The 17,701-nt window shown below is 41.8% G+C and overlaps 2 protein-coding genes across 4 annotated transcripts; one reads left to right on the forward strand and one right to left on the reverse strand.

Moving 5' to 3' along the window:
- The first annotated feature begins 1,390 nt into the window (after positions 1-1,390).
- Positions 1,391-9,671, forward strand: LOC140549189 (coiled-coil domain-containing protein 87-like). 3 transcript variants are annotated; one of them, XM_072672577.1, is made up of 11 exons: positions 1,391-1,562; positions 2,156-2,376; positions 2,803-2,951; positions 3,468-3,718; positions 5,033-5,231; positions 5,373-5,481; positions 6,110-6,171; positions 6,418-6,575; positions 7,071-7,200; positions 8,031-8,147; positions 9,450-9,663. In XM_072672577.1, the coding sequence occupies exons 2-11, from the start codon at positions 2,181-2,183 to the stop codon at positions 9,594-9,596; spliced, it is 1,518 nt and encodes a 505-aa protein (XP_072528678.1). In that variant the 5' UTR covers positions 1,391-1,562; positions 2,156-2,180; the 3' UTR covers positions 9,597-9,663. The 3 variants fall into 3 exon arrangements, with proteins under 3 accessions (XP_072528678.1, XP_072528679.1, XP_072528680.1); XM_072672578.1 differs by having other exon boundaries at positions 5,373-5,466; XM_072672579.1 differs by lacking the exons at positions 1,391-1,562; positions 2,156-2,376; positions 2,803-2,951 and adding an exon at positions 2,958-3,312 and having other exon boundaries at positions 3,427-3,718; positions 9,450-9,671.
- LOC140549691 (cation channel sperm-associated protein 1-like) lies at positions 9,363-17,596 on the reverse strand. Its single transcript, XM_072673441.1, has 18 exons — positions 17,453-17,596; positions 16,964-17,102; positions 16,766-16,829; positions 16,471-16,569; positions 16,230-16,337; positions 15,916-16,008; positions 15,510-15,609; positions 15,260-15,371; positions 14,492-14,692; positions 14,004-14,117; positions 13,665-13,824; positions 13,262-13,497; positions 12,865-12,928; positions 12,513-12,573; positions 12,384-12,429; positions 11,867-11,954; positions 11,568-11,682; positions 9,363-11,281 (listed from the first exon to the last, which is right to left on the reverse strand). The coding sequence occupies exons 1-18, from the start codon at positions 17,594-17,596 to the stop codon at positions 11,252-11,254; spliced, it is 1,974 nt and encodes a 657-aa protein (XP_072529542.1). The 3' UTR covers positions 9,363-11,251.
- Between the last annotated feature and the right edge of the window lie 105 nt (positions 17,597-17,701).

The raw sequence follows: 17,701 nt of genomic DNA on the forward strand, positions 1-17,701 counted from the left end.
CTGTTGACCAGCATGTTTTATTTAGAGTTGAGGGTTTAGCTGGTTTATGAGCTACTGGCTTGGACTAGCTGGTCGACTAGCTTGGTCAGCGTTATCATGCTGGTAAACCAGTTAAACCATCAAACTCAAACACACGTTACGCTGGTAAAGAGCTAAACTGCTCCAGTTTGAGCTGGTCAGGCTGTTTTTTCAGCAGAATTAGATTAGGTTTTTAACTTCTTCAGCACCAGCTCTCATTTCAACAAAGCTAAAGCACTGATATTTCACTTCCTAACATTTGTAGAACCAGGATCCAGTGAGGAATTTCAGTCAGTCCTAACTAAAGCATGGCTAAATGGATGGAGTGGAAGTGTGAGGACTGTGGGAACTAGTTCAGTCTGTTATTCAGTAATAATAATAATAATAATAATAATAATATCAGCACACAGTCTTTAACCTCCACCATACATCCCCTACTATCTCTCTCCTACATGTAGATCTAACACTTACCTAATCCCGCTGATTCCACTCTCAGCTCATCTGATCAGCTTATGAACTAAACGTCTTCACTGACTATGACGTAATCACATGTACGTTCTCATTCCGTTGCTATGGAACAACAAACGACGTCATAATCACATGATTACATTACTTTCTTCAGGGAGTGATTACATGTGTTGCATTTAAGGTGTCTTTATATGGTTGTTTTTTTATCTTGTCTTCAACAGGAGCTCTTCATGTGTTCTTTATGCATTTGTTATAGCAGTCTGATTAAAGACAATGTGGGTCTTTTCTGATGCCTGACATTTTTTTTTTTATGAAAATGACTTGATAAAACATATTTGGTCAAAAATATATATAGCCTTAATTCTAAATAATTGTAAAGTAGCATCTACCCATCCTGCCTTTCAGTTAAGGACCCCACATTCTTACCAAAGCAGTGCCCGATGGCTTATTTTTATATACACAGTACATTAGATTCATGTACCCTATTAAAAGTATAAGATCCCTGAGGAACCTTTGGAAGTTCTTCAGTTTGTAACGGCGAAGAAACCTCTTAAGAAAAAGGACCTTAATAGAGGTTCTTCTTCCAGGTTCCTTAACCCTATTGAAAACATGTGGACTGTCCTCAAAAGTTGGGTCTGTTCCAGGAAATCAACAACTTGAACTGAACTCTACTCCAACTCTTGACAGAAGTGTGATCAGATATTCAAACAGAATCATGAGCTTGATGATGGGTACCAAAAGTATCTGCTCAGGGTGTGACTTGCTTATATCCTGACCCTGACTGTAAAGCTAACTAGCATTAGCTGCTAAAGCCGATAGCTTTAAGCTTATTGAGCTTCTAGTGTTTGAACTTGGCAGTCCAGGAGTCCATTGTGTGTGTGTGAGAGTGTGTTTCTATGGAAACGGGACCTGCTCGGACAGCGCAGGAAGTGCGGGAGTAGGCTTTTAGTTTTAGCCACCGCGTCTTACAGCTAAACCTCTGTGCGGACAAAAGCCAGTTGGATTATTTTTATTTGAGTTTTTCGGAGTTTTATTTTTCCTGTGAGAGAAGCAGCTTTCCTGCAAAGGCTTCTGAGGTAGCTAGCTACAGATCTGCGAGGTCAAGTGAAGCGCATTACAGTGCTACAGTAATGGCGATGGACCAACAGGGGAGAAGTTCCCCGGGAAGTGGACGATATTACCACCTTTAACGTTCATTTGTTGTTATTTATAGACCAGAACATTTTTAGGATCTTATTACGAGGGGGAATAAACACGAGAATATGTCATTTAGACTAAAGTACAGATCTGATTTAGACGTTTTAAGCACCAATAAAGAGGAGTGTAGTACAAAACTGGCGCCACCTTCGGTAGCTATGTAGTCCTGCTGGTATAGCTCCCTGTCTGAAGAATAAAAGTGGCTCATGGGATAATAAAAGTAGCTACATTTAAATACTTTATGCAGGTTTTCTGTACTTACTGTTATTTTTTTATATTTTTTAATCTTTTAAAAAAATTACGAACGTTTAAAAGCAGTATACTCTGGGACACCTGTTTATGCTTTATACACTGGTGCATCTTCTAGACCTTTCAGCAATTTACACTGCATTTCTAAAATAAACAATACATATTTATTTATTTGTTTATAATATAAAAATATAAAAATGTTGTTCATTTTTTTTTCATTTAGGTCTGTTTTGCCAGCATGTGTGAGAATGAGCAGAGGAGTGATGAATAGACGCAGTGCTGCCACAGACACAAGCTGCCGGCTGAAATCGGAGCACAAGGGCATGACACTCTCCATGACCCAGATCCTGACCCACACACGCGACACTCAGAAGTATTTCCAGGATGCTCTAGGCTCCCTCTCACTTTTTGGTAACACAGACATGAATGAAATGAAGGCGACAGGTTTGTGTTTTTTCCCTCCTTTTTTTTTAGAGGACTTTCCTTTTACTCTCTGTGCTGGGCATAGCATGATGTTTAGCCTCACATTGCCATTAAAAATACAGGATGCTTAGCTTGGGGTGCAGAAAACTGTAGAAACACTTCAACTGTAAAGGAGACCATGTCTCCCAACATCAGTGCCCAACCCTACCTCAGCTCTTTTTCCAAAGCAATGTTTCAAAATATATAAAAGAATATAAGTTGTTACCAGTATAAAAAGAAGCACACCGTCCATAGAACCATAGTTGTGTGATGCATGGGTGTCCATATGTAATGTTTATAAAATAAATGTAATAATATCATATAGAAAGGTTTACAATGTAAGTGTATAGTGTAATACAAATATAATGTAATCCTATGACAAATAAGTCCATTTCGTATGTTTCTTAGGCAGGGTCCAGGAAGAGAGAACAGAGTCTTCAACCTTTAAAGATCTAACAAACGTTCCAGCCTCTCTGTCAGAATTCTGCCAGCAGTTGAGGAACAAAATCACACAGCAGACCGTCCACACCATCTCCTTTGAAGACCGGGAAACACTGGTCAGTCTTTCATTATTCTGAATGAATGACGACTACGCTGGAAGTAAGTTTGCCCTTGTGGGTGAAGTGAAAAACATTGATTCTCTTCATCTACAATGGTATCTGTCAAAGGATGGGAAGTATTAGGCAGAAAGTGAACAGTCAGTTCTTGAAGTTGATTTGTTAAAAGCAGGAAAAATGGACACTTTGACAAGGACCAAATTGCAATGGCTAGATGGGTCAGAACATCTCCAAAACATCAGGTAGGTCTTGTAGGGTTTTTCTGGTATGCAGTGGTCAGTACCTACCAAAAGTGCTCCAAAGGACTTAAAGGATCTACTGCTAACATCTTGCTGCCAGATACCACAGGATGCCTTCAGAGGTATTGTGGTGACATAGTTCAATCTGTTGTGGTGGCACAAGGGGGGGCAACTCAGTATTAGGCAGGTGGTAGTAATGTTATGACTGATCAATGTATTTCATATGTGTGTGACAGTGACTCAAGCAGATTCAGTGCGTACTGCTGTTTGTACGCAGGAAGAAGTAATGATGGCAGAATTGAGTCTAATTTGGGGGGACCTGCGTGGGCTTCCAGCTGACCCCACACTGACCTCAGAGGAGAATAAGGAGATGCGTAGCCAGACGTTTGCTGAGGTCCTGTGCATCTGTGAGCAGCTCTACCTGCATTACCTACACATGTTAAAGAGGCGGGGGAAGCGTGCTGTCTTCAGCCACCAGGTCAACTGCAGCCGCCTAGCCTCTCACTTGGCCATGGACCTCAGCAGATTGTAAGAGGCATTTTTATATCTACATTAGCCTCTAAATAATTAGATATTTTGATTATATATTTTTCTGTGTTAACTGTCACTTTTGACAGTTGATACACTTCCAGAAAGTGTACAAAGTGTACAACTGAGCTGGAGTATGCAATTAAGCAAATCAGCTAAAAAGCTATTTATGTTAATCTGATGGAGTGCTAGTAGTACAAATGCACCTGCTCCCGTGTCCTCACTCTGCACCCTTACGCCAACAGAACCGGCCACATAACTGACTGTACTCCTGTTGTTGGTGCAGTATTGCCGTTCCTTAGCCAAGAGCAAATTCTCCTGCATCTAGCAATGCTTGTGTTGACTTTATGGACACCTCAGGGCTTTCAACAATGTAGTAATAAGAATAGGGAAAACAAGGTCGTGCCCTGATCAGTTCGGGATCCCATGACAGGGCGACTCCTGGCTGGAGTATTTAATCATTAAGTGCTCTCACTTTGTCAAATGCATGCTTTAGACTGCCATCCTGAGACTGTTCCTTGGGGAAATACCCAAAGGGGAAACCCAAGGTGGGTTGGGGGTCGAGCTCCTGGGGTGTGGCTCTTGATCTGACACAGTACCCAACACAGCTTGTCGCTTGACAGTCGCACGTTCACTCATCATCTTGCAGTGCAGGACACCTTTTTAACTCCAGCAAAATTTGTACACAAAATTGAAGAGCTTCTTGAGTGCTTCTGTAGCATCTTGTAGAGTCATCCTTGAGTCTACCACTACTCCAGGTGCAGTAGTCAAGTTCCAGACCATCCGCCAATCCTTTTCCTGCCCATTGGCCTTGGCTTGTCGTTCCTGGTGCAGGTTGAAAAGGGTCAGGTGAGAACATCTGCTGGAGGGCAGTGCAGGGGGTTTTGGTAGATCCTGGAATATGGGTGTTGAGTAAGGAGACAGGGAAGCAGGAATAAAGGCAGTGAACGCAGAGCGTTATTCTGTATTAATTATACCAGAACGCTACTTCTCAGCCAGGCTGTGACTTGGGCTACACATAGAATCGCGGTACTAGAAGCGGTTCTTCTAGTATAAAAAAAATAAGCCTGAACCAATGGTTGTCTGTAGCTGCACACCCACCTTTTCAAATAAGATTGGAGCCCCAAGGCTTATAGTGAACTGTGAGGCTGTCTGATAGGTGGCGAAGACAGGGGGTGTTTAATAAATGTTTGAGGGGCTTGTGCTGTTCCTTAATTACAATTAATGCATTTTCTCTGTACCTGTTAATGGCTGGAGGTGGGATATATAGCAAAAATGTTAAGGTAAATAATCTCTCTCTGTATCTGTTTGCAGTTTGAATGCTCACTCAATCCAGCGCAATTTTGCCACGGGGATCAAGGCTACGCGAGGTGCTGTAAAGTCAAGAGACGGAGAGCACGGAGAGAGACTGGGTTCTCCACAGATGCACACCAAAGTTGTTCCTCACAGATTAGACAGCCACCCACACAGTAAACCTAAGAAACACATGGCAAGCAGGCAACAGAAGAGGAAGGTAGATACAGACCTAACAGAGGTTGTTGTGCGTTCCTGTAAGCTAGTGGATATTGGGGTGTGTGTGTGTGAACGAGAGAAAGATGTTTTAAAGATCGGCATAGATCGGTGAAATATTACTCTTATTATTTTCTCCCTTCAGATCCAAGAAAAAATTAAACCACTGGATCTGGCGCAGGTGTATGACCTCATGCCATCACATCCAGAGCTGACAGCCAGCAGTATGGAGACGCGCAGTATGATGAGCCTGTGTTAGCATACACATACAGTACACTACCACTCCAAAGTCTGATCTTCAGGGGTCTCCAAAATCATTTGTCTTGTTAAATGTTTTTGTTATTTTTCATGACAATTATGATAGTATTATTATATTATTAATATCATTATTAAAGTAAAAAAAAGTGGTGCAGTTTTATTTTAGAGATTCATATATTCAAAGAACTGTTTGCTTAGAGTGACAGTATGGATTAAGCTAAATTAGGCATGATGCATTGTCTAAATCTTGTATAAATGGTGATATATATGTTTGCAGTCATTTTGTCAAATAATCTGCTGCAAGATTTGACCACCATTTTTGACAAATGAAGCATTCTTGATACTACTTTTATTATAGCTTCAGTCTTTATGCTGTATAGCTTTCTTAATCATTATAATAACATGTACGGTCTTCCTGCTAATGATTTGAACAACTGAAACAGCCCAGGTCTAGCCAATAAGCTGCATTTTGAACATACCCCAAACCCACCACAAATTGGTTTTGCTAAAAATACAAATTCCAAGCTTTTGAAAAAAAAAAACTCACTGTCATTCTTTGTGCCCCTGTACATCTCTATGTTTCTCTCTTTCAGTTTTTCACACTGTGTATGATGTGTGTTTTAGGCAGCACTGCCATTGTACCTACAAAGCTAGAAGAAGAACATTGCCCTGTTACCAGGCTGAAGGTAACCAAATTTACCATTAACCTTGACTAACCTAAGCTTCTAGCTGTTGTCTTAGTTTCAGTCCTGAAGGGCTTCAACACACCCACTTTGGCTGGTAATTACCTCATGAGTGCAATCAGGTGTGTCTGAGTAGGGAAACCACCAGCTTTCCAACTTGGCTGGAGACTGGCCCTTTAGTACCCATGCTGAATACACTGTTCCTCAGAGGAACAGTAAATGTTTGTGCTTTTCTGGTAAATCTCTCAGGGATGCAATTCCATGCCAGACCTGCAGAGGGAAACACTGCTAGAAGAGCTAGAGATGGCATCACTGCCAGCAAGGCCTCTGTCACCTTCAGTTCTTCTGTCAGCAGACCCCTGCTACAGCCTGGAGAAAGATAGAAACCCTTCTGAGGACCTGAAGAGGTCAGATATGCACACACACATGTGAAATTAAGAGCCTTGATGTATAGTGATGCCATTATTTGAAGCTGACAATTTAACTACATTGATTTTGGAATCTTATAATTGATCAGTAATAGTAATTACGTTACTTTTTTGTGTTTTCAGACTTGTGTATTCAGAATTGTGTATTCAGTGTGTTTATACAGATGATTCTCAAACCAAATCAAAACAATCAGATCATATATTTCTTTGGTACAATTCAGATTTGATAGAACTTTGGTCAAATGCTTTGGTACGATTTGAGGATTCACAATGCTTTGAATAGTTTTTAAAAGAAACCTAAACAAATTAAATCTTTCTTCTCTGAGATTTACACCAATGATTCAGTGCATGGGTGTAGAATAAATGAATAGGATCGTATAATATTTGTCTTGTTGTAATTGTAATTTAATCTTATGTCTGTTGTAATATCACATCACCAGCACATCTCTAAAATGTATCAGCGGTTTTATGCAGATTGTTACATGACACAGATTCCATGGATGAGTCCACACCAACTGATTCTGAGACAGATGTTCCTTCTCTAATTCGAGCTTTGGCGAGCCGTGGCTCCAGCAGACTGAAAGAGCTGAAACATGTGCTGCAGGTCTCTCTCTTTTTATCTGTCTCTCTCTCTCTCTCTCTCTCTCTCTCTCTCTCTCTATCTCTCTCTCTCTCTGCCTTATAGTCTGTTACCAGACCTTTTTTTAAAGGCTGAAAGAAAAGGTAAAATGTTTGACATGAGGGAAGTGCTGTTGCGATGATTGCTATAGAGTTATTTTTAAACTTTTGCTACTACTGGCCTCCTTAGTGCTGATCTGTGCCCGAGAGATCAAGAGAGCATTACTGGCCTTGCTCTTTGATTGAGACCATAGACCTGATAGTTTGGTGTACAATGTAATACACAGTAATATGGTCTGTAAGTTAAATGGAATTGTGGATAATTCTCGTCTGCACAGAGACTGGAGGAAGAAGAACAGCAGCGAATGACAAAGACTCAGCTTAAGGCGGCGATGCCGCAGCATCCGCAGGCAGCAGTGGAAAGTGTAAATGTGTCCACTCTGGGCATTACACGTATAGCAGCGGCCCGAGTGACTGACAGGGTTTTGTCTGAGACAGTCAATATCAGCAATATTCAACAATCCTAAAATGCATTTGCAGGATCTACAGGTAGCACAATTTATGTCAAAGTACAGCATCTACCATCAGAAAGAGAGCCCACAGGTTGGATTTCCATTTGAGGTGTACAAGCAGGAAAAAATACCAGGGTTTTCATTGGGTGTCCTATTTTTTTCATGACTGTACATTTACTTAGATAGAGTTTTAGGAAGTTAAACACAATGACAAGCTAAAACAGTAGAAGACCGTTCAATAAGTTATGATTCTGCACCAAAAAAAAAAATCTAACTCCTCAATGAATGTGTACATTTGTTTCAGATTGAGCCTTCATCTGTCGCACTGCTGGATCAGAACCTGTTTAGCACAACTGAAATAAAAGAAGTCTACAAAGTTTTATCGGAGAGTCTTTCAGCTGAGTACTTAAACTTTGATGAGGTCAGTTACATGCCTATGTGTGTAATAACTCAAGGTTGAGCTTTTCTTTCAGTTGTGTTGATTGTTATATGAGCATGTGCACTCTATGCCCATATGTTTGCAGACATCGCTTAGCCAGTGTTTCTTCTAAAATTAAAGATATTAACTTTGCTCCAGTAACAGTATTTAGATTTCTAAGGAGGGTTTGCACTAGATGTAGGTACATTAGTGAAGTCTGCTGAATGCTAGGTTCAATACCTCTTATTTTGGACATGTTAAACCCTCTCTTTATATACAGTCATGCCTTTGTTTTGTGTAAACATATGCTTGTTTCTTGTCTTGTTTATAGTGTTATAGGCTGAAACAAAGGGGTACTTATACACGGGGGCAAACGAACACCTGGGACTAACAAGGGGGTGTGGCTACAGAGGAGGTACAGGTGGGGACACTAATGAACAGGAGGGGCTAGGACAGACAAGAAACAAACAGAGCAAAAAAGAAGCAGAACCCACACCTCGTTTATTAGTGATCCCACCTGTGCCAACTCTGTAGCCACGCCCCTTGTTAGTCCCTTGTGTTCCTCGTTTGTCCCTGTGTATACGTACCCCTTTGTTCCAGCCTTCCTTTGTCTGGTCTTGTATGTGATCTTGTTGATTCGTGTTCATGTTGGTTCACAGTGTGTTAGTTTAGTTTATCTTAGCTTTTCTGTTCAGTCTCTGTTTGTTTCTTTTGTTAGTTTCAGTCTCTGGTTTGTTCCCTTGTTTATATTTCTTAGTGTTCTGTTTAGTTTTCTTTGCATTAAAAACCTGTGTTTACGTCCACCTCTGCCTACAAGCTCTACACACCATGACATATTAAATTTGGGTGTTTAAAGTTCATGTTACTACCTTTATGTTCATAATTGTCAGTAAACAAACAGTAAAATTATTAATAGCTAACTAAAATAATCTACAGAACGCAGAGCGCTCTTCCTGGATACTTTACTAGGCCAGTTTATCCATTATAACCCAGAGTAAGGGCGCTAAATAAGACTTAAACCATTATTTATTACATTTTGTGATCTGTTCATGAACTGCAACATCAACAGTCTTTTCCCAGTAATCTTTAACTGTCTTAAAAGCTTGAAGTGGTTTAGGGGTGACACTGGTGATCACTGAAGTACACTGTTCATTTTCTTCTTGTCTTTTCTGGATCTACTTATTATTACTATTTCAAAGAAAACAGCATGTACAGAGAAGCAGTGGAAGGTCACTTTATTTCATGGTGAAGTGAGTCATGTACAGTGGCATGCAAAAGTTTCTGTTACTGTGCATAACTTTACAGAGATCCGGTTCCAAGCCCCAAGTGAGCAAGCCAATGGCAACAGTGGCAAGGAAAAACTCCCTAAGAACAGGAGGAAGAAACCTTGAGAGGAACCAAGACTCAACAGGGGAACCCATCCTCCTCTGGTCGACACCGGATAACCACTGAAAAGTTATGTGAGATTCCTGGGCCATCTTACATGCACTGCTCTTTTGAGGTCATCAGTATGATCTTATGATCTGATTAGTCTATTGCAGGGTAGCGGTAGCAATAGGGCAAGAAAAGAAGCCCAGGCACCCACTATGGGATGCCCAGAGCTTCTCCCAGATATCAGAGCTTCTCATTTGATTGTCGAGAGTGAGCACGGCTACTCAACAGAGAAAACTCATTTGGCCATTACCCAGGGTTCCTGACCAAGGTGTTCCGTCCAGCACCCGACATATTAAGAGTTCAGAGCTTCACCTCCTTTACTGAGCACAATTTGGAGAGTGTCCCTCCTTTCCCTTACGAGCTGTCGAGTTTTTTCCAGAACGTCCTTAAGGAACTACCCTAAAGTAATTTTCCATGGTCTCTCCAAACTCCATACATGCCCTAGATTTCACTTCAGCTTCTGCCAAAGCTGCAGACTTATTGCTTGTTGGAACCTGTCAGTGGAATATGGGGTACCCTGAGTGAGCCAAGCTCAGAAAGCCTCCTTCTTCCACATGACGGCATCCTTTACCGCCATAACAGCCACCAACAAGCTTTTAGCCACAGCTATGTACAGCAGTTTCCATGACAGAGGTCTTGAACAGGGTTCATTTGGACTCCATGTCCCAACCTCTTCCAGAACATCTATGGAGTTCTCTTGGAGATGGAAGTTGAGATCAGTTTGGACAGAGTCCACTGCCAGCCTTTCACAGAAGACCTTCACTTCTCGTTTGGGCCTACCGGGGCCGTCTGGCAGGTTTCCCCATTGCCCTGATCCACCACCCACCAGAAGTGATCAGTTTACGGACCAGAACCTCTCTTTACCCAGGTGTCCGAAACATGGCCTTAGGTCAAATGACAGAAACCCAAATTGTCTATTGACCTTTGGCCCAAGGTGCCATTTCTGAGCAACCTTGTGTTCGAACATGGTGTTTGTTATGGTCAAACTGTGACAAGCACAGAAGTCCAATAACATCCCACCACTCGAGTTAAGATCAGGCAGGCTGTTCCCCTCTGATCACTCCTCCCCTGGTTTCCCAGTCGTTGCCTACATGAGCGTTGAAGTCACCCAGCAGAAGAATGGAGGCAGTGAATGGAAACCTGTTGCGAACTCCACCCACTTTCTCCAAACAGGGCCGAATACTCTGAACTGCTGTGGAGCAGAACAGACACACAACAGTCAGAGCTTTCCTCTCTGCAACAGGAAGTCACACTGAGGCGACCCTCTCATCTACTGGGATAAACTCCAACGATGCAGCTGCCAGCTGGGGACTTGTGTGTATCCCCACACCTGACTGCCACCTCTCATCCTGGCCAACTCTTAGACCATCTACTTTTAAGATGGTTGGTCCCAGGGTCACCAAGGTCTATGAGACCAAGGGCCTCTCTGAACTTGCCCTTTGCCTGATGGGAATTTGCACAGCACCCCAAAGGTGGACCTTGCGTGTGTTGGGTCCACGCAGTCCTCCTGCATTATCTGTTCTAGGCAGAGCCCAAACAGAGTATGTGGGGTGCCTGTACACCTGATGCTTGCCTGCGGACATTACCTCACAAAAGAGTCCAAACCTTTACATGCCACTAAATAAAGTGTTTGCACTTTTCCACATCATCAACAGCTGGGTGTAGATCAGATCTCAACTGCTGTCAGTTTCTACTTCCTCTCCCTAAAAGAAAAAAGAAAAACCTCAGTAACTCCTTTATAAGGATAAATACAGTTTTTACAGTTTTTAATGAACTGCCTTACGGATATTTACACTTCTTGTTATTTTAACAGGAACGTTACTGTTTTGAATTTTATTCTTTTATAGAGTTTTTTTACTTTTATAAAGTTGAAAAATATTTCTATTATAACTGTTAGTGTTGTTCTCACAATATTCAATATCAGAAGGAACTTTACTTTTTTTTTTGGTATTGTAATTGAAATGGCATGAATATGAAAAAGCTCCTTACCTTAAAGCTGCATTCCACCAGTTTCTCCATTAAAAAAGCTTCTGACCCGATTGAGAACTGGGTCTGCTCCATGTTGGTCAATACGCTCAGGTAGTTCATCATGAGCTCTGTCTTCCTATAAACACAACAAACAGCAGTCCTTCAGAGAAAAGCAGTGTGAGCTTGAGGCAGTGTGACTTAATGATCATCCACTATAGTTGGGTTTTTCTACATTTTCTAAGAATATGATGTCATATCCCGATCCTATTACTACGCTTGAGGCAACAGCATATGGGTATTACTGAAACAGTGTCTCTCACCTCTTGCTGTATTTCTTATCAATGAAAGATTGTCTGAGAGCCTCCTGGTACGACTCCTCCTCTGACTGAGGCTCACTCAGCTCCAGTTCTGTTGAAGTGACAGAGAACCATAAATCACAGAATCAGTAAAGAACATTAAAGAACAAGCTAATTTAAGCCTTTTTAAGAACTTAAGACCAAGATGGTGTCGAGCATGATTGCTGTGTTGCGAGCTCCCTCTAGGCTTAGTATGTATAATGTATGTATGTATAGTGTAAGTTAATGTCCAGATATTCTGTATTTTTATAAGTTAGCAGAAACCTCCAGGGAGGATCATCCATGGGTTATTTATGTGGGTTATTTATTATTAAAACACTGCAGTAAACTTGTTAAATTTACTTGTGGTCTTATGGTCTGTTAACTCCTTCTATTGAACAGAGAGTATTTATCAATCAATCGTTTACTACCAAAAAGTAGTAGTCATTGTTTTACCAGCCAGCCCTTCTGTCAGGTAAGCCATGCTGTCTTACACACTTACCGATCTTCTTGATATACTCGTCTTCATCCACTTGAGTATGTTGGATCTGAAATCAGAGGTTAGTTAGAATACTGAACCATTACACATCTAGGACTTATTCTACATTGCAGGAGTCTGAACTCTGTGTACCTGCTGATTGGTGGTGTTGATTGTGAGTCCTAAGTTGTCCACTAATACTGCAAGGATGATGCTTGAAGAACAGGGAAAAAGAAGTGAATAAAGAAACATTAACATGAACTGAGTAGAGATAATCAACACCATCTGACTGGTGATGTGAGAGGTTTTGCTGCTCATTGATGGTCTTGAGTTTAACAGTGTGGTGGGATGACTGGCTAAATGCTTTATAGATCTCACTGCCTTGACTTTCGACTATTATAAATAAGAGCCAGATGAGGAAATGCCTTTGTAGACATCATTTTGTACTGTAATGGTCACAGAATAGGAAACTGGGAACACTGAGAGGTTATTCCAGGTAACTTACTTGAGGAGAATTAGGTTCTCCACTAAGATGTACAGCACAAGGAAGACCATGATGTGAGAAGCTCCTGTTAGATGTAGAAAACAAAATAGAGGACAAATATATATTTGTTTAAAATTCTAGAAAATAGACAGCAGTTACAAGTTATAAATATTTTATTAATATTGTTTAATATTCAAATTATTAGAAAAGGGGGAAGGTGAGCCAATCAACAGTCCCTTAAGCTACATTTACTCTGAATCGTCACAAATTAATTCAACTGAACTGTTGCAAGATCTGATGCATTGAATCATTTCCTGAATCAAAACAGAATCAGACCTATTCTATTTGATTCTTTTTTCATGACTTTAGTGAGTTTCTCATGTGACTTGTTGACTACTAGAAAGACATGAGCCCTCACCTTTGGAATTGCTGGTGCTGAAGACCAGGGACCAGTCATCCAGTGTCAGCACCTGGAACAAGGTGGTGATGGTGCTCATCACGCTTCCAAACCTCTCCGGGTCAGACTCACTGTACAGCACCCGGAGAAAAATAGCAAACATGGATATAATCATAAGCATGATGAACGCCGTGGAGCCGATGGACCGGAGAGACTTCACAGCAGTTGTCAGGATCACATGCAGCGTATGGAAGGAGCTAGAAGAAGAGAGAGAGTCCTCGAGTTAATATATGGGAGGAACTGAACACCCCTTTTGGTACATTGACCAAAGCTTTACCAGTTAGTGATTCAAAGTGAAAGCCACAGATATGGACACCCGTAACTGCCTGATTGACAACATCAACAAAGCTGTCATTTTTCTTACTGGATGGCTTTCAGCAAACGGAAAGCCCTGATTGCACGCGCTCCTTTCATGACCTTCAGCATGCGGAAGACGCTGGAAGTCTGCTTGCTGCCAAAGAGTCCTGAGGACTGAAGCAGTGGCAGTGTAAAGTCCACCACGCTCATCACAACAATGATGAAGTCTGAAAGAAAAATAGGAACAGAGAAAAAATCAAGACTCTGAAGAAGTTCTAACATGCTATCATATAAAAACTCGCTCCATGAGATTTCAAAATCATCTGTACATGAATTTCAGTTTGCAGAACCTGGCTGTTATTTTAAGACCATGTCGACTACTCTTATAAGAGACAGATCAGCTCACCCATGTCATTCCAGGGGTCCAGGAAGTACTTGTGCCCCAAAACCACCAGCTTCAGCAAGAACTCCATGAGGTAGATGCCCAGGAAACAGGCATCCACAGCTGAGAACACCCAACCTATTACATCCACACAAAACAACATGTAGAAATAAGCCCTTTAACAATCCAGATGTGTAGTATCCTCTGCACTGTGTGTGTGTCTGTGTGTGTGTATCCATCCACATGACATAGCAGTCAAAATAATATTTTTTACTTTTATCATCTTTTTACACTGTGCTGTACTAGAAATCACTAAGTGTGTATGATAATGTTGCTATACTGAACTACTGAATCCCAGCACATGTCTAGAGTGTATTCATATTAGTGTGTATGTGTGTGTGTGTGTGTGTGTGTGTGCGTGTGTTTGTGTGTGTGTTTATATATCAAACTAATAGCTGAAATGTGACCATGTGACAGAGTGAACATGAGCTCTAGATAGTGTTTGACCACACCTGCTCTAACACTGACAGTGGGGAAGGCCTGGATGATCAGCATCACAGTATCCAGCAGAACCACCAACAGAATGAAGCCACTGAAAAGAGGATTCTGGGTGAAGGCCAGGATGAGGCGGTAGATCTGCTCGACCTTCGTCCACGAATCCTTCACTGACAGACCATCGACCTCAGACTCCTCATACACACTGCACTGATCCTCTACAGAGAGACAGAGAGAGACGGACAGCGAATGATGAGTGTGTTCAGAAGTGTGTGTTAGACAGAGAGTATAGGTGTGTATGTGTGTGTTAGACAGGGAGTATAGGTGTGTATTAGACAGGGAGTATAGGTGTGTATGTGTGTGTTAGACAGGGAGTATAGGTGTGTATGTGTGTGTTAGACAGGGAGTATAGGTGTGTATTAGACAGGGAGTATAGGTGTGTATGTGTGTGTTAGACAGGGAGTATAGGTGTGTATGTGTGTGTTAGACAGGGAGTATAGGTGTGTATGTGTGTGTTAGACAGAGAGTATAGGTGTGTATGTGTGTGTTAGACAGGGAGTATAGGTGTGTATCTGTGTGTGTTAGACAGAGAGTATAGGTGTGTATCTGTGTGTGTTAGACAGGGAGTATAGGTGTGTATCTGTGTGTGTTAGACAGAGAGTATAGGTGTGTATCTGTGTGTGTTAGACAGGGAGTATAGGTGTGTATCTGTGTGTGTTAGACAGGGAGTATAGGTGTGTATCTGTGTGCTAGACATAGAGTATAGGTGTGTAACTGTGAGTTACCTTCTTCTACAGGGCTCTCATGTTCTACAGTGCAGTGGTTCTGTTGTCTCGACCCACAGCACTTGTAAAGGATGTAGAAGATCAGGATGCTCACAATGGTGATCATGGTCATCTACAAACACAGAGAGCGTCTTTAAGGGTTTGGTCTGTAATGAGTGTGTTGACTGTTCTTCTAAATGTTCAGCTCTTCTACTAAAACATGTTTTTCTAATCCATTATATTGTGTAAAATGTCTGAAGAAGTCTCTCACCCCCACGTAGAACAGGGCTCTCAGTGGCATCATAGGAAGTCCATGAACATGCAGCTCAAACAGGGCAGTATGTTCACAGGATGTGCTCCTGTCAACTCCCCTACAAACACACACACACACAAATAAGCAGTACAGAGAAACTGAGAGAGAAACTGATGCATAGCTCTTTTTCACCACTGGGGGGCACACTCTCATCACAATCTTATACCTGTGATGTTCAAATAAAGTACACAGTGGGGCGAGGGTGAGGGGCTTGGTAGGTAAAGTTAACTCAGATAGCTCTAGTGACCAAACTGCATAAATCCTATCTGTTGTTAAAACTCCTGTTTCTCTTCAGACCTCCATTAAAAAGCAGCTTCTTTTTCTACAGCGTCATTTTCTATCAATCAAAATCAAGAGGACGTACTTGTTGGAGACCTCAATGAGGAAGAAGAAATCTGGATCCAGCAGACCCTGAGGAGTTAGATCCCCACAGGGAGAGTTTCTCTGACACACCCATCTGCACACACACACACACACACACACACACACAGTTCATTATTGTAGAATAACAGAAGAGGGAGCTGTTGATGTAACTCCACTCAAAGTCAAACAGTCAAAAGTTTTCTCTTCTCTCTTTCTCTCTCTCTCCCTCTCTCTCTCTCTCTCTCTCACACACACACACACACACACACACACACACAGTTCGTTTTAAACAGAATCAGCAGTGGGAGCTCTCACCTGACCCAGTTGAAGGAGTTACGCATTACAATGAAGCCCTCTTTGGTCACGTTAACAGAGTCTGGAATGTTCTGTAACGTCCAAATAAGAGTCTCCTCGAGGCTTGCACTGACACACACACACACACACACACACAGGGCAGTAGTTAATATTGATCATAGCAGTTAGACAGACTGTTGTAGTTGGTAAGTCAGTGGTGTGGAATCTGAACTGTCACATTCAGTCTATCTGATGTAGAAACCTGTCATTGAAGCTGTTGTAGTGCTGGATCTCCTCCTCACTGTATCCACGGATGTTGTCTCTGGAATATGGACCCCCACCTACTACCTTAAAGGTGTAGCTGTGAAGAAACACACACACACACACAGAGGAATAAAGTTTGGGATTGAGGTTAAAGTGTGGTTTGTTTGATAAGAGGATGAAAATGAAGGAGATTTATTTATTTTAATGGTTAAAAGTTTTGAGACTTTTACACCCAGATGACGCGAAAGAGCAGTAATATGAGAAATCTATAGAATAATGATTATAATTCTTACCTGCCCAGGAACCTGACCAGTTCTCCAGAGACATTCTCCTTCACACCAAAGACTGGATAGAAGACTAGAGAGAGAGAGAGAGAGAGAGAGAGAGAGAGAGAGAGAGAGAGAGAGAGAGAGGAGAGTTAGATAAACTTAGATCACTAGCACACTTTGTAGAGGGGATGAGGGAAGTCTGCAGTATGAGTGGGGTCTTACGGTCTTTGTAGAAGAAGCAGGGCACGCCTTGCTCTGGTTTTGGGCAGTCGAAGTAGCGGCGGTTCAGGTGTTTGCTCTCCTGAAGAGTGGCGTTGAGATCGAACACCAGCTGGCTGCCCAGCAGACACTGAGAAACGCTCTGAAAGACAGAAGCAGTTCATGATCAACGCTGGCATTACTGATGGATATTCTCATGATGCTTATTTTATGGTTCAACATTAAGAACATGATTATGAAGACTCATAGACACACACACACACACACACACTAATATCCCAGTCAAACACAGTTTGAAGAGCTCCCTGCTGTAACACACCTAGCAGTAACCAGTGCAGTTATGTGTAGAATGTGTGTGAACTGTGCTGGACTCCAACCTTCCAGCACTAGGCTCGGGCTCCCCTGCACTAGTGTGTGTTCTGGGTTCTGGATTGTAAACATATGGGTGTAAAGTCATGGTTTCAGAGAGGAGAAGTAGAAGGAGATACACACAGTGTTACTGTTAACACGCTGCTCCTCAGTGATGTCCACCACGCCGCGCCTATCTACTCCGCTGCACGCTGACCTCTGTGGGGCTTCAAGGCCACAGGAGACCACCAGGGCCACAGCAAACAACACGGTCAGTATTTTGACCATCATTGCTGTTGAAAAAAGAATACATATTTGAATAAATATTTAAAATATTATTAATCTTTTGGAAAGTTCTTATTTTCCTCATCATCTAATATTTATTGGTGTCTA

Source organism: Salminus brasiliensis, chromosome 2 (assembly GCF_030463535.1).
Source record: "Salminus brasiliensis chromosome 2, fSalBra1.hap2, whole genome shotgun sequence".
Classification (NCBI taxonomy): domain Eukaryota; kingdom Metazoa; phylum Chordata; class Actinopteri; order Characiformes; family Bryconidae; genus Salminus; species Salminus brasiliensis.